Genomic DNA, 15,479 nt, shown 5'->3' with positions numbered 1-15,479 from the left:
GTGGCCCATCATGAGATACCTTTTACTGAGACGCTATTACCCACAGGCAGGTAATCTGTACCTGTGCCGAGAAGGCTGGAGCAATAGATCCGCGCTCAGTTTCGTCTGTTTTTGGTTTTGTTTTGGGGTTTTTTTGCGCCAGCGAAGTTCTATGTAGTTTCTTTTTGCGTGTGAACTCCTGGATTTGAGAACACTGGACATATTGTGCACGAGGAGGATATACCAGTCTGCTGTATTTACGAGAAATGGATTCCAACGGCATTGCTGATAAACAATGTAAGTGTTGAATGGAAACTAATACGGGACTCTGTTACAACTGAATTAAAATGATTCCGAAATGGCTGTACGTATCACAAAATTCAATCGACAAACATCTTAAAGTTCAGTTTGAGAGCAGTGGATGTTCAGACCTGTTTAGCCTACTATTAAACCTGCACGCGCTCTTGAGTTTCAGCCACGCGCAACTGAATGTTTTTATTACCAAACATAATTTGAACCCTCACGCTAGTTTATGAAATATTTCTTTTAACGGGCGATACAAACAACATAGAGGGGCAAATTGTAATATGAACCGGTTTTTATTCGATTTTTGGAATTGTATTTCATTTGTAGCCTACATTAAGTTTGAAAATACTTTCGCAAACCCCACATTTGTTTTCTGTTGATGCGTATGAACGCATGAATGGGTGGTGTAGTGTAAATTGAGTTAGCGTATAATATGGCTGCCACACCCTTGGCAACTTTGTATTGTATTGTTATTTATTGGGTGTAGCTATTTGCCCATCTCACTACAGTGCTCCAATTTTGCAGCAATAAAATAACCTAGATTTTCTATTGAGGACATTGAGGATGGGGCACAGGAGAGGTGTCAGTAGCCTGGAGCAACATTCCGTCGACTGTCTCACATAACATCCCTTTCATTACTTCAGTTCCTGAAACGTCTATCAAATTATGGGTTTACTCGCTCTTCAAACCAAGGCTCAGCTCATGTAACTGTTTTTTTTCCCCCAGCAGACTTAGCAAACATTCTTAGAAAAACAAATTTGACAAAAATATTCTAAAAAGTTTAACTTGACCCAGGGTAAGATGGTTTTAAAAACACTTGCAGTGGTTCTGTGATTGTTGCTGATGTTTAGAGGCTAATATTAGGACAATTTGTAGTGGGGCTATACCACAAACCCACTGGCTGCTTCCTGCTTTCAGTGAGAGGCAAGACATGTTATTTCCCTCTGGATGACAGAGATAGGAGATTCAGGAGATGTATACACAACAAGCACACAGTTATTCACAGTTATACAGACATTTAGATGCCTTAGGCTTTTTAAGAACCCAAACGTGGGTCATGTTTACTGTAACAGAAAGATGTCATGCTGTACATACAGTACATGTCTATATCTTTAAATAAACAATACAAACCACAATTAGGGCAAAAAGTTGTATACAATTTGACATTTTAGACCCTGCAATTTTAAAAAGGTTTACAGGAAAATTGGTACAGAAATGTGGAATGAAAAAAAAAAAATTGTACAAATAAAAGTAACTTGAATTGGACCTACTTTAGTTTATCTAGTTTTTATTAATGTTTTGAATGAGTTTTTATTTTTTTCAGGTTTCATTGTAATGTTCGTTTGTTTAATAGTAACTTTCTTATGTGCTTTTGTCATTGTATTAGCTCTAGTTTTTATGTTATTTTCTCGTTTTTTTTATTTATTTATTTCTATTTAGCTTAATTTGAGTTTGTGTAATTTTACTACTTCAGTTAAGCTTGTTTTATTTTAGTTGCCAAGGTTTGGTTTGTTCTTCTCATCTAATATTTGTTTTATTTCAGCCTCATTTCAATTAACTAAAAGTATTGTAATAGTTTTAGTTAATGAGAACATTATTGGCCTATACATTTAACAATACCTCAACAATATAAAAAGAATATTTGTTTTGACATTGCATTGCAGTGTAAAAAGAAAGCCCTGTATAATTATGAAACGGTCATACCATCATAATGAAAGAAATGGCATGTTTTATCTGCACGTACAGCTCGTGTAGGGTTAACATAAATCCACCGGATCAAATTAAAGAGTGCGGCTGCTAAACACATTAGTCTGTGTGGACTGGCAAATGCAGTCACTAGATGGCGCCATTGCTTCTGCACAGAAAGACACACAGAAGCCCAACAGGTATTTTACCTGCTGTTACGCATTTGTAGCTTTCGACTGCAGTCTAAAGTATACTTTTAATAAGTAGCCTACTTTATAGTGATCTATTTCTTTAAATGCACATCCTTAACGTGTTGATTTAATTCGCCAACAAATATTGCCACTTGTTGGGATCAGACGGAAGGTATCTACTTACTTATTCTAGGGATGAACTTTGGATTAGTAACGTACACGCCCCGAATCAGCAGACAAGCGAGTGAGCGAAACAACACAGCACACCAAGTCTTTGGGATATGTTTGCGGCTCCTATTATCAGAAGCAGTTTTGGTTTTTTGAGCGGAAAATTCACATTATGCAGTGTGTACGAAGACAACCTGTTCGGACCAAGTCTCAAGAGTCCTTATACCGCGCACAGATCAAGACAGTCGCGCGCAACAACATGAAACTAATAGGTAGGAGGATGAATAGGCTATAACAATAATCTTGTTTTAATGTAATCTGAGAACTTCCTCTTTCATACTTGCGTTTACATTGGTATTCTTGGTTATTGGTTATTTTAAGATTTATAAGGTTCATTGACATGCACGTCTCCAAGGAAATCTCGTAACCAGGAAAGCAATTGTCTGTCTGACTCTCACCTATAAATTGCTTATCTAGATAGCAGTGTAATTAGGTCCCAGCTATTGTCCTAAATAGAGCAAGATCACGTCACACCTATTGATTCATGGTTGTGTGTGTAAATTACTCTCAAATACACACCACGCCTTAGTAAATAATGCATTTTGTGCTTTGGCGGTTTGACCTAATATCTGGTCCTGGCTGGTGTCAAGTGTCCACACCACAGTATTTGTCCAAGTCTTTCAGGAAGAGTCTTTTGTCTTTTACATAGAAGTTAAAACTACGTTTTCTTCCTCAGCAGCTGAAAGGGTGGGTTCCTAACTTCCTTCCTCAATTGGACCACAGAGGGACAATATAATCCTTTTGTTTCCCTTCATAAAAAAAAGGATGTTGTGATGTGGGAAATGACATATGCCACAAATCTGTCTTTCAAATGGAAATAATATGAGCTTTGAAAGAATGACTACATGAGTGGTCTTGTCCTTGTCGTCCCCACAGGTTTGGAGGGTGACAAAGACCTGCAGTTCCTGATAAACGGCGGGGACCTTTTGAAAGTTCGTTCAGGCTCATGGAAAAAGACGCGCTACTTCAAGCTGCAGGAGGACTGCAAGACCATGTGGCATGAATCCAAAAAGACCTTGAAGTCCAAAAACACATGTGAGTCCCAAAAGGGTGTCAGAAACCTTTCAGCCCTTTCTTTGAATGCTCTCGTGTCCTGCACTGACCATTGTCGTGTTGTTTTGGCTGGTATGTGTGTTAATGAATGTCTCTCACAGAAGTTACTATAGAATTTCCTTGCTCAAATCCACATTTTTAAGCACAAACTGGGTACAATTATTGTAAGTATATTATTGCATATGCAGTATTGCGTTCTTTAATATTAAAGTAATTGTATCCATAATTGATACTATTTTTGGACTACAGATTTATGCCAACAATATCAGATGAAGCGAGGCCGATTAACTGGGTGTGGTTGAATCAATAAAATGTATATATTTGCAGTACTTTAAAGACATTGCCTGTCAAATTTCTGTTAATCATAATGATGTAGACTACCATTCAAAAGGCTGGGGTCAGTAAGATATGTTTGAAAGAAATTCCAACTTTTATTCAGCAAGGATGCACTTAATTGATCAAAAGTGACAGTAAGGACATATTGTAACAAAAGATTTCTATTACATTTCTATCTACTTACCAAAGAATCCTGAAAAATGTGCTGCTTAATTTTTGTTTTTAATAATAATAATAATAATAAGAAATGTTTCTTAAACCTCAAATCAGCATATTAAGACCGGAGTAATGGCTGCTAAAAACTCACAGGAATAACACATTTTAAAATGTATTCAAATAGAAAAGTGTTTTTAATATTTTCACAACAATAAAATTATTCACAATATTAACATTTTTGGAATAAATAAGTCAAGCCTTGGTGAACATAAGATACTTCTAACAAAAACATTAAAAAAATCTGACCCCAAACTTTTGAATGGTACTGTAAGTGGTACTTAATATTGAAATATAATAATCAATGTCTTTCATTAATAGTCCAGTCATTTTAAGCCAAAATGGGGGTCAACCTTGAACAAATTGCAACACCCTATTCCCTATTACCTTATTCACGTAAGAAAAAGAATGAATAGGCGAATGAATAGGCTATATTTGGGTCTTTTTCTAAACTTTCCCCTAATGGGATTCTTCGGGGCTTTTTTTTCCTTAGTCAGGACATATTGAGAATACAAAATCAGTTGAGTTTGCTTCTGTTGCAATTTGTTCAACCTTTTTTCATAAAATGACTGGACTATAAGGATGAATTTTATAGTTCTCTTGCTTTTATTCATTTTTCATATCAATATAATTTTTTTTCTTCAGAGCATTGGCCAGGAATATTGGCCATCATTTTTAAATTGTATTAATTAAAAGGGTATTGATTAAATAAAGGTTTCGCTAAATTAGGTGTTTGTGTGCAAGTGGTGGGTTTTACTACAGCATATTCAAGTATATTGTTAGTTTTGTGACCAGTGCTGCAAAACATCAGCCCTGAGGCTATGTTTAAAACGTTTGTGTAATTTTCCTCAAAGTATGCAAACCAGGGGTGGTTCTAGGATTCATCCACAGGGTGCTCAGCCCTCAGTGAGAATGTGTAGCATGAGAACACTGCCTCTTTAAATCGCACAACTGCATTATATAGTAAGTGTATTGTACCGGTACCAGTAGGCTACTTCTCAGTAACAATAGTCAATACAAAAACTTTATAAATTATATAATAAAACCAGTCTTTCTGCCGTACAGTTCAAGTCGGTATACATGTAGGCTACTGATAAACAGACTAACAGACAAATCATATAATTATTAATATTATTAATAAGTTGTTATAATAAGTATTACTGTTAAACAAACATATTGACTGAGGGCTCAAAATTAAGGATTTTTTTTTATTTTTAGATCACATATTTCACACTGTCCCCGTCTAAATAAAGTTATTGCTTTCATTGTTGTAATGTTAGATACCAACATTTTAGTCACAAATCAAATGCACAAAATCGAGCTTGCAACGCTTTTGTATTAAGCATGACCTCTTCTACATATAATTTCCATATGCATATTGCCATCCAGACACGTGATGTACCAGCAGGAAACTAGGAAAAAAACCTGCTTCTAAGAAATGGATCTTGTCCTGCAAATGTGACATCAGTGAACCAAAATATATGAGAATGTTTTTAATAATGTTGGGACAGCTGTGGATGATCAGGGTCTGGGTTCAGTGGGACCCACGTTACATATTACTCCATTTTATGAAGTTTTGTATGTCTTTCTCACTCAGTCTCTCTTGACGACATTGAGGCGGTACGAGAAGGTCGGCAGACGGAGGGTCTGAGGAAACACACAGAGGAGTCAGTGGATGGTCGAGCGTTCTCCATCCTGTTTAAGGGGCGACAGAAAAACCTGGACCTGATCGCCAGCTCTGAGGAAGAAGCCAAGAAGTGGGTCAGTGGTTTGGAGAAAGTCATCTCAAACATGAACAATCTCACTCCGCAGAAGAAAACGGAGCAGTATCCTTTTCAAACGCCTGTGGTGTTGAGGTGCAATTCAAGCATTATTCTTTCAAACCTCTCTTTAATTGTCCTTAAATCAAAGCTTTAGCTGGATCTACAGTTCTATACGTAAAGCAGATAAAAACTTGGACAACAAGATGAGTCCGAAAGAGCTGAAGAGCTTTCTCCAAGACATCAACATTGAGGTGGACGAAGACTACGCTGAAATGCTCTTTGAGGTAATATTCTTGTCATGCAGGAATGTAACCCAGTTTACCTTTCTAATGTTCTCTCACAATTTAAATAGATGAACACAATAGATAACTTGAATAGAAATGCCACTGTTTCCCCTCTTTCAGAAATGTGACCAATCGAAGTGTGGATTCCTAGAGGGCAAGGAGATCGAGCATTTCTATAAAATCTTGACACAAAGAGAGGAGATCGATGTCATCTACAAAGAGTATGCAAAGACAGACGGTCTCATGAGCGCCGCTGACCTGCTGAAATTCCTGTTGAATGAGCAAAGAGAGGATGCGTCTCTGAATGATGCCTTTCAGCTTATTGAGAAATACGAACTTGATGAAAATGGTAATGCCGCCTGCTTGTGTTATTCTTATTTGTAAGTTGCTTTGGATAAAAACATCTGCTATAAACACTATCATTCAAAAGTTTGCTGTCAGGAAGTTTAGCCTCAGTCTCAGGGGAAAAGATATACAAGCACAACGTTTTTTTAATTGCATGTCTGTTTCGTGTTTCTTGTAGCCAAAGCCAAACAGCAAATGACAATGGATGGCCTCCTAATGTACCTGCACCAGCCGGAGGGGTTGATCTTTAACCCGGCCCATAAAAGTGTTTACCAGGACATGAAGCAGCCTCTCAACCATTACTTCATCTCCTCCTCTCACAACACATACCTGCTGGAGGACCAGCTCAAGGGACCCAGCAGTACTGAGGCGTACATAAAGTAATGTTAATCATTCAATATTTGAATACATTTTAATTTCGTAGTTAAAAAATGATAGAATATTTAGATATATATTAGTTTCATAATGAAAGCATTTGAATTAATTTACCTTTCAGAAAGCATGTTTTTATGGCTTAGTTTTGGAGTAGTAAGTTGCATTGTCCCTGTACAGAGCACTTCTAAAGGGGTGCCGCTGTGTGGAGCTCGACTGCTGGGATGGATCAGATGGAGAGCCAGTCATTTATCATGGATACACTCTCACCTCGAAGATCCTCTTCAAAGATGTGATTAAAGCCATTAAAGAATATGCCTTTAAGGTAAAAAGATTCATAACATAAAGGATGCAAATAGCTGTCATTTCACCAAGATACTGTAGTGACTGTTTCTGTTTGTTTTGGGACTTGTTGTCCTTCTGGTGTGCTTCCCATGTGTACCTGACTGACAACAATATGATTGTTCCCTTCACCAGATGTCCGAGTACCCTGTGATCCTGTCTTTGGAGAACCACTGCAGTGTGGAGCAGCAGAAGACCATGGCTCAGCTCTTGATCTCCATCCTGGGTAGTGCTCTGGTCACCAAACCCCTCGGAGATCAGATGCCCACACACTTCCCTTCTCCAGAGGTTAGTGACTGCGGGATGTTAAGACTCAGTAATCCACTAAGTCATGTTATACAGAGGATCATTTGCAGGCATATTCAGTTGCATGACTATGTAAGGGATACCGTAGGTTAAGCCGGTTATTATAAAATACCAAATAAACCTGACAGGGTGCTCAGGAAGCCGAGCCTGAGAGGGTTTATTTTGTCATAATGACCGACTGATTGTACGCTCTCCTGCTTATTACACCCCGAGTGGACATGAAATATCGATTTCAGGTGAAGTTATTTTTATCATGTAAGAATAAAGAGACAATGGAGTTATATGAGAGATATGAAGCTTAGATGGTGTAGCACAATAAAAATGTTTAGTTGCACTTTATTTTACAGTACGTGCACTTACAGTGTACTTGCCTAAGAAAATACTGGTTAATATAAGGTAACTACATGGGTTAAGGTTAGATGTAGAGGTAGGTTCAGGGTTAGTACCTAGTTATTACCCAGTTATTGTAATTAATAAGTACGTAGTATGTACATGGGGAACAGGACTGTAAAATAAAGTGCTACCAAATGTTTAGCAGGGAAGCATATTGGTATTCAAATTCTGGCCGTTACGAAAAGACAAAATAAGTTTGTTATTGCTGATATCCGATACATGGCAGATATTAAAGATACTATGTTGTTATGTCAAAATAAACTAAAACAATTCAAATTAAAGCTGCAAGCAGCATTTATCGGGGTTCAAGCAGTTAAGGCCTTTAAGCACAAAAGCATCAAAAGTTATAAAGTTTTATTTAGCAAGCATGTAACCACTGACATCATGGATGGAAAAGACCATTTACAGCCAATAAAGGCAATGTACCATAGGAAATAAATGGTTTTAAAGCTTTTTAACTGTTATAGTGCCACCTATGGTCCGCTAAAATTTTGCATGCTTGTTCAGAATGTTTTCGTTAAGGATTTATAAGCTTTTGAGTGCATTTTGCCACGCCCATTTTCTAAATGACTCTGTTACAGCCACCCAAATGCAATTTTTTGATAACTATTGATCTAGAGAGTCCAGAGAATTGTCCTAGACTGGTTTGGTTCCGATCGGGCGAAAAACCAGGGACTAGTTCGCAAAAGTAGGTTTTGGACAAACTTCGACATAGCAGACATTTTTTCCTGCCTAAATCAAAATTGGAGATGCACGCTTTGCCCGCCTTGGGCCAGGGACAAACGCTCTAAGAGTTATGAGCGATTTTGTACTTTTGGTTGCTGTAGCGCCACCTATGGGCCAATCGGGGTCATACTCTGATAGGTTCTCCCCAAATTGAGGCCTACCATCTGGCCAGGTTTCAAGTCTCTAGGCCTTACGGTTTGGCCTGCACGATCAGTTTTACAAATCCTTACAATTACAATAGGGTTTCAGCATTTCATGCTTGAACCCCTAATTAATAGTTTTAAATGCTGCAAGTGAATCACAGTGGCATCACGGCATTGTGAAGTACAATATAAAAAATTTATATTAATTTTGAGATTGGCTAAAGGTTACATTTAACTGTTATTAAATACTAAGTTTTTAAATATTACATTTAAAAAAAAAAAGTTTAAAGGTCATCTAAATAGGAAAAAATAAATAAATATATATATATATATATATATATATATATATATATATATATACCGATAAATGTAAAAAAAAAAAAAAAAAACTTGAATATTGGAAAATAACCAATATGGTACAGTTATATATTATGATAAATTATATCATGCATCCCTACTGTTTAGTGGTTGTAAATAAAATAATATTTTACCACAAAATTACTTGATTGATCAATTAAAATCAAGTATTCTAGTAAGAAGCTTAATAAACCAAAATAAATGTGTAAATGTAAATGCGCACATTTTGTTGTTTTACATGCAATTTTATTGTGACAATCAAAATTTAACACTTACTTAAAATTTGTATAAAGCAGTTTAAAAGATCAAAGTGTCAGGTCTAAATCCACAGCTACTGTCAGAGACCCAAGAGAGATTGCAGTCTGTCTGAACAGGAGATGCTTTCACGATGGAATTATGTGTGGAATTCATGCAGCTGCTTTCTATTTGAAATTATCGTTGCATGTCAAACTCTCTTTGTTTCAGCCATTTACAGTAAAACAAATGTCAACTACTCAAGAAGATTGACACCTTTAGCACATCAATTATGCTTGCATATATAAAAATGAGGAAACCCTGCAAAGACAGAGTTATAAGATCACGGTTTTGTGGCTTTTAAAGACTCTGCATTGGATTGCTATGGTGACTGGTGCTTTGCCTGCAGGGGAGCGGGTGATTATCATAGCTTACATAACATTGTTTTTCATTCCCTCTGGTCAAGGTGTGGCCTGTTCTGGTCACTGTCACTGTCAACAATAGAAACACTGCGGTTCACCAGAGTATCATTTACAGCATAAGCTTCCTCAAACTATTGTATTAGAAACAGCTTGTCCTGGCTGCTGCTCTAACTATCAAATTTAAAATGCAGCACATATATGCTGCTTAGCATATAAACAATTTATATGCACTTTTATCATATTCCAGCCTAAAATGCAGAGACAACTGTAAATAAGCTGCTATTAGAACGCAGTTCCTTTTGGTGTAACTAGTGCAGAAAATACACCTGCATTAAAATAATAAAAAATCTGAAGAGCTGCAAAACAAAATGCATGGCTTTCATTGGATTTATTTGAGAATCATTTGAATAAAAGTGCCTGTTGAATGAATGCATGTAAATGTGAGCTGATGGCAGAATCTGCAGGCTCTGATTTAATGACTGTGTATTATTTAGGAACTCAAAGGACGGTTCATAGTGAAAGGGAAGAGACTAAACAAACTTGAGGACACGTTTTCAGACGAGTCCAAAGCAGCCAATGAAGACAGTGTAACTGAGGAAGAAGATGACGAAGGGGATGAAGAAGACCGTGAGAAGAAGTCTAGCGTAAGCCGAGTTCTGTGATCTCTGTCTTGCATACATATGTGACCATGGAAAGTAATCATTTAAATACTTTGTTTCTTTTAATTCTCAACATTTATTTTGTAATTACACACACCTAAAACAGAAGTTGAAGTTTGCGAAGGAGCTGTCTGATATCGTGATCTACTGCAAAAGTGTCCCCTTCCATGGCTTTGAGGATTCCCGGGACAAGCAGTCCTTTTATGAGATGGCCTCATTCAAAGAGGGAAAAGCTGTGAAACTGGCGGAGGAATCAGGTGTGATGTCATGATTTCTGCTGCTCAAACACAACACAAGCTATGAAACACATGAATACATGTCATGAGACGGAGACACGAACTCTGTCCAGTGGCACAGATTTATTTCTCAGCAAAATGCATTACGTCACAACTTTGAATATGTAAAGAAGCAGGTGACCAACAGGGAAAAGAGCCGTTCAGGTTTCTTTTTTTTCTCTCATATATTTATCATTTTGCTGGATAGCAAAAAGAGATACAGAATTTATTCATAAACAAAATTATCTAATGAAATATTTGAAAAAATATATATTTTTAATGATCTATTCATGTCTTAAACATTTTATTTTTAGTAATTCAAGTAAAATGTGGTAAGGGACTGTTCGTTTTTTTATTTAAGGGGCTACCGGAGGAGTTTTTAGATCTATAGTCAAAATAGACTTGACCCTCCCTTCGCCAGCAATACATTTTTCTATGACCCTCCAAAATGATTGTGAAAAAAGGCATGACCCTCCCCGATAATTATTGATTACTTCTGCACTGGTTTGCGCTTGGCAAAGATGTTCAGATAGCGCACACGGAGTATGCAACAATGGCTATAGTGCTTTCACATATGCTGCGTTTGCAGTGCGTAACTGACCCACGGCTGTACCACAAACACATACTCACTATATTTATTTCAAGTCCAGAAGTTATCAGCAACTTTTTTGAAAAAAAAAGTTGTCAGCATTGCGATTCTCTTTGTACACATATACACTCTTTAATAGACGTATTCACGTTTAAACACAATTTAAACAACGTATTATTTAATGTATTAGGCTACTTCTATATAGATTTATATATTAAGTTGCTCAAGCAAGTGGTCAAATATTTAACCATGTACTTATATTAAAATCGCAAACATTTTAAATTAAAACTTAAAATTGACAAAAACAGCCGACTCTCATGCCTTTTCTTTTGCATTTAAATTTTAATACAATAAATCTAGCATGTCACAAAGAACTTGTTTTTCCACCTCCACGAATGAGACGAGTGCTGTTCATTATGTCGCCTCGTTGAGGTCAATTGTTTTCCTTGCTTTACCCCGGTCTTAAAGTAAAAAGATGACTGTGAAAAATAGTAGTATTTAATTAAATACATTAATGGTGAGATTACTAAATTTGATTTAATTAAATGCATTTATGGTGAGATTATTATATTTTCATGTCAATCTGTGTTCATTTTGACCACGAACCGCTGTCACTTTAATTCAAAATAGATAATAATTTAAAATAGACTCTGTGCGGAAACGATCGCTGCACTGCTGTATACGCACCGCACCTGGAACCTGGACCGCATCCGCGTGCAGTGTGAAAGCTCTAACCTGTTAACATGGGTATGGAAAAAAATATGCACCGCATACACACTGCAAACGGAGTATGTGTGAAATGGGCATAACCTCTGCTTTCTCATCTTACACATTTCTACACTGTTACGCCCATTTCACACATACTCCTTTTGCAGTGCGTATGCGATCATTATGGAGCTACATGGAAAAATATGCACAAAACAAGCCACTTTGAAATTTTGCTGTTTTCATGAATTCAAAAGTTGGGTGACCCTCCCCCTAGACTAAGAATAAAGAATAAAAAGGAAAAACCCTCCCCTATTTTCCTCAGGTGGTCCATTCCATAAATACCGAACGGTCCCTAATTCACACAGAAGGCAAAAAGTAGTCTAAAAGTGGGGAAAGACCTGTGAAACATAAAAGGTGGTCACCAGTTACACACGTGTCTACAACACAATATACACTTCTGTGTGCTCTGTGTTTGGATTTTTTTTCTTTAATTAAAATGTTTATTTAGTAAAGACACATTAAAATGATAAAATCCTGAAAAATATCACGGTTTTCACAAAACCATTAAGCATCACAACAGTTTTCTACAATGATGATAATAAGAAATCTTGAGCAGCAAATCAGCATATTAGAATGATTTCTGAAGGATCATGTGACACTGAAGCCTGGAGTAATGTTGCTGAAAATTCAGCTTTGATCACAGGAATAAATTACATTTTACAATATATTCAAATAGAAAAGTTATTTTATTTTTTATTATATTTTATTAATTGTAGTAATGTTTCACAATATTGTTTACTTTTTGATCAAATAAATGCAGCCTTGGTGAGCACTAGAGACTTCTTTCAAAAACATTCAAATAATGTACCAACCCCAAACTTTTGAACGGTAGTGTATATTTTAACCTAAAATCCTACCCAAACACATTCCACAGCTAATAATGCCTCTTAGATGCTAAAAAGAGAAAAAGCAAACAAGCATGTTCCCATAATAACTACTACTTCTTCTTTTTTTTGTCATAGCAAATGATTATATCCGTCACAATACAGACAAACTCAGCAGGATTTACCCAGCAGGACTAAGGACAGACTCCTCGAACTATAACCCTGTGCCTCTGTGGAACGCAGGCTGTCAGATAGGTAAAGAAGTCATGAATCTGATACCCACCATATAACTGACTCTAGTGATAGAAACATGCATATTCAGATTTAATCCGAGTGGAAGTTGATGTTAATGTCACTTCTCCCTTTAGTGGCCCTCAACTTCCAGACGCCCTGCCCAGAGATGAATCTGAATCAAGGGCTCTTTCTTCAAAATGGACAGACTGGTTACATCCTGAAGCCGTCTTACCTACGAGACCAAGACACTGAGTTTGACCCCATCACTCTCACCAAGGGACCATGGTTAAAGAGAAAGACTCTTTATCTGATGGCAAGTGGCTCTCCAACACCGTTTTTATTTTGTAATATATGGACTCTATCTTTGTGTTGTTCATGTCAGCTGCATAGCTTTTTTTTTAAAACCACTGTTACGGTTTGCTTAATAGGTGATCTCAGCCCAACAGTTACCCAAAGTGAGCCAAAAGAAATCCTCCATTGTTGATCCGATTGTGAAAGTGCAGATCTACGGTGTGCCAGCCGATACGACCAGGGTGGAAACGCAGTACATTGAGAATAATGGTATAGTAACCCTGTTAATGTTCTCAGTCAGGACTCACCTGGGTGTTGCCTAATCGCTCTCTTTTCTCTCAAGGCTTCAACCCCATGTGGAATGAAAACTTCCAGTTTGATGTGTGTGTGCCAGATCTAGCCCTTGTGCGCTTTTTGATTGAGGACTACGATACCGCGACGGAGAATGAATTTATTGGCCAATACACGCTTCCCTTCAACAGCCTAAGGAACGGTTAGTGCGCTTCAGCCCTGTACGAGAGCAACGACAATCTGCAAAGTGATTTGCAATTTAGGATTTTAAGTTTTTAATTAAAAAAGGGCCAAACAAAGAGATGAGTATGCATGCTAAATACGATACCAGTAACAATACTATTGATTTGTTGCTTATGTCATTGGCATTTAAAGGGTGTATTTCTGTTCATGTTATGCCACAGGATACCGCCATGTGCCATTGCTCACCATGAATGGAGACCTCCTTTCCTCAGCTGGGCTGTTCGTTCACATCATGGTTATGGATGCTGAATAATACACACGACGGTGCAGGTTTATACTGTATCTGAGATGATATTGTCACTATATTCAACAGCCCAGACGTCCTGAAGGGTAAATGTCTCGCTTTAATTGGTCGGCAAAAAAATCAGGCAGCTTGAGCGATTCTGGTAGGCAGGGAAATTGTGGGAAAACAGCAACCTTTCCGAAGTTGTAATAAGTTGGTCATAATTTCTTGTCTTTTTTTTATTATTTGTAAAATGTTATACAATTTAGTTTGCCAAATGGATCACCTACTACAACTGTGCATTCTGAACATTAATATTCACGAGTGTCAACCTTTAGTTTTAGTTAAACAGAACAATGTTTTTAGATCTAACGATTTTAGCAGAGGAACAATTTGATGGTGGAATTACAAATAAACAGGACCACTCCACCCTTTGTAGTATCTCTAGTTGATTTGTTTTTAAGCTTGCATTCATTTTTATTCTTTTGTCTTTTATGTAGTTACATATGATTTGTCATATTAAATAAGGTACTTAAATTGTCATGTTTCTAGCTAGAACTCAAAGCCAGCGATTCTGATGAAACACATTGCCAACTGTATAAATCAATGTAAAGGAGAAATACATGTAAGTTATTAAACTGTTGTTTGAGTTCTTAGTTCTTGTAATGGCTTCAATCAGACAAAAGAGGTATGAAGAAATTAATTTTCCAGAGTATTCATATGGGCTTGAGGGAGAACTGGCACTCAAACAACATCAGGATAAGTCTGCAGTTGACACTTCTTGGATTCTGAAAGTGATTGTTATATTTATATTGTGATTTAAAAAATAAATAAATGTCTTTGTGTTCCTAAAAAAGATGTTATGATATGAAGTCATTAATCATAGTAAATTTGTGATATTGATCATGTGACTTTGCACAGAGGGTCTGATGCTCTTTGTATCATTTCAAATCATGGAGAACATCATGAGGCTAAACAAACGTGTGGCATGCATGCAGCTCAAGTGCTACTGCCATTAAAGCGAGAAAAGAAATCACAGATATTTTGAAGTTCATGTTAATTTTTAAATTCAACTTTCCCTCAACTCGTCATAGTAATATTATTGCAATTGTTGAAATTAATTCAATTTTTCAAATTAAGATTTTTTTTAACCTACTAATGGAAGACATTAGGACAAAGTTTTGTTGAAGATGAAAAACTATTTTTTTTATAATATATTTTTTGTTTATAATCATTACCCCAAGTAAGCACAAGCGATTTCTTGCATGCTGATTCTTTAAAAATTAAAACTACACAAAAATATTTCAATCTCTTAAGATATGCTAAGAGACACCATTCAAGAGGTGACATTTATTTAGAAGAAATGGAAAGATCTGAGGATACTGGACCTTTAGTTCACAGCA

The 15,479-nt window shown here is 36.6% G+C and overlaps 1 protein-coding gene across 2 annotated transcripts; it reads left to right on the top strand.

The window, feature by feature from the left end:
• plcd1b (phospholipase C, delta 1b) lies at positions 1 to 14,986 on the top strand. Of its 2 annotated transcripts, none has more exons than XM_084411525.1 (15): positions 1 to 276; positions 3,267 to 3,425; positions 5,590 to 5,818; positions 5,910 to 6,039; positions 6,160 to 6,388; positions 6,563 to 6,764; positions 6,937 to 7,081; positions 7,234 to 7,386; positions 10,174 to 10,323; positions 10,445 to 10,595; positions 12,933 to 13,049; positions 13,163 to 13,341; positions 13,457 to 13,589; positions 13,663 to 13,812; positions 14,015 to 14,986. In XM_084411525.1, exons 1-15 carry the CDS (start codon positions 246 to 248, stop codon positions 14,104 to 14,106), a joined length of 2,250 nt encoding a protein of 749 aa, XP_084267651.1. In that variant the 5' UTR covers positions 1 to 245; the 3' UTR covers positions 14,107 to 14,986. The 2 variants fall into 2 exon arrangements, with proteins under 2 accessions (XP_084267651.1, XP_084267650.1); XM_084411524.1 differs by lacking the exon at positions 1 to 276 and adding an exon at positions 2,388 to 2,602.
• Positions 14,987 to 15,479: the final 493 nt, after the last annotated feature.

Source organism: Rutilus rutilus, assembly GCF_951802725.1.
Source record: "Rutilus rutilus genome assembly, chromosome: 6".
In the NCBI taxonomy this organism is placed as follows: Eukaryota; Metazoa; Chordata; class Actinopteri; order Cypriniformes; family Leuciscidae; genus Rutilus; species Rutilus rutilus.
Note: the sequence above shows the minus strand (reverse complement) of the source record. Positions and strands in the feature narration are given on the sequence as shown.

Bases quoted from the DNA above. Each gene is read 5' to 3' on its own strand.
- plcd1b (XM_084411524.1), top strand. From the start codon at position 2,503: ATGCAGTGTGTACGAAGACAACCTGTTCGGACCAAGTCTCAAGAGTCC. The intron at 2,603-3,266 runs GTAGGAGGATGA...TCGTCCCCACAG, and splicing joins CAACAACATGAAACTAATAG to GTTTGGAGGGTGACAAAGAC. The intron at 7,387-10,173 runs GTTAGTGACTGC...TGTATTATTTAG, and splicing joins CACACTTCCCTTCTCCAGAG to GAACTCAAAGGACGGTTCAT.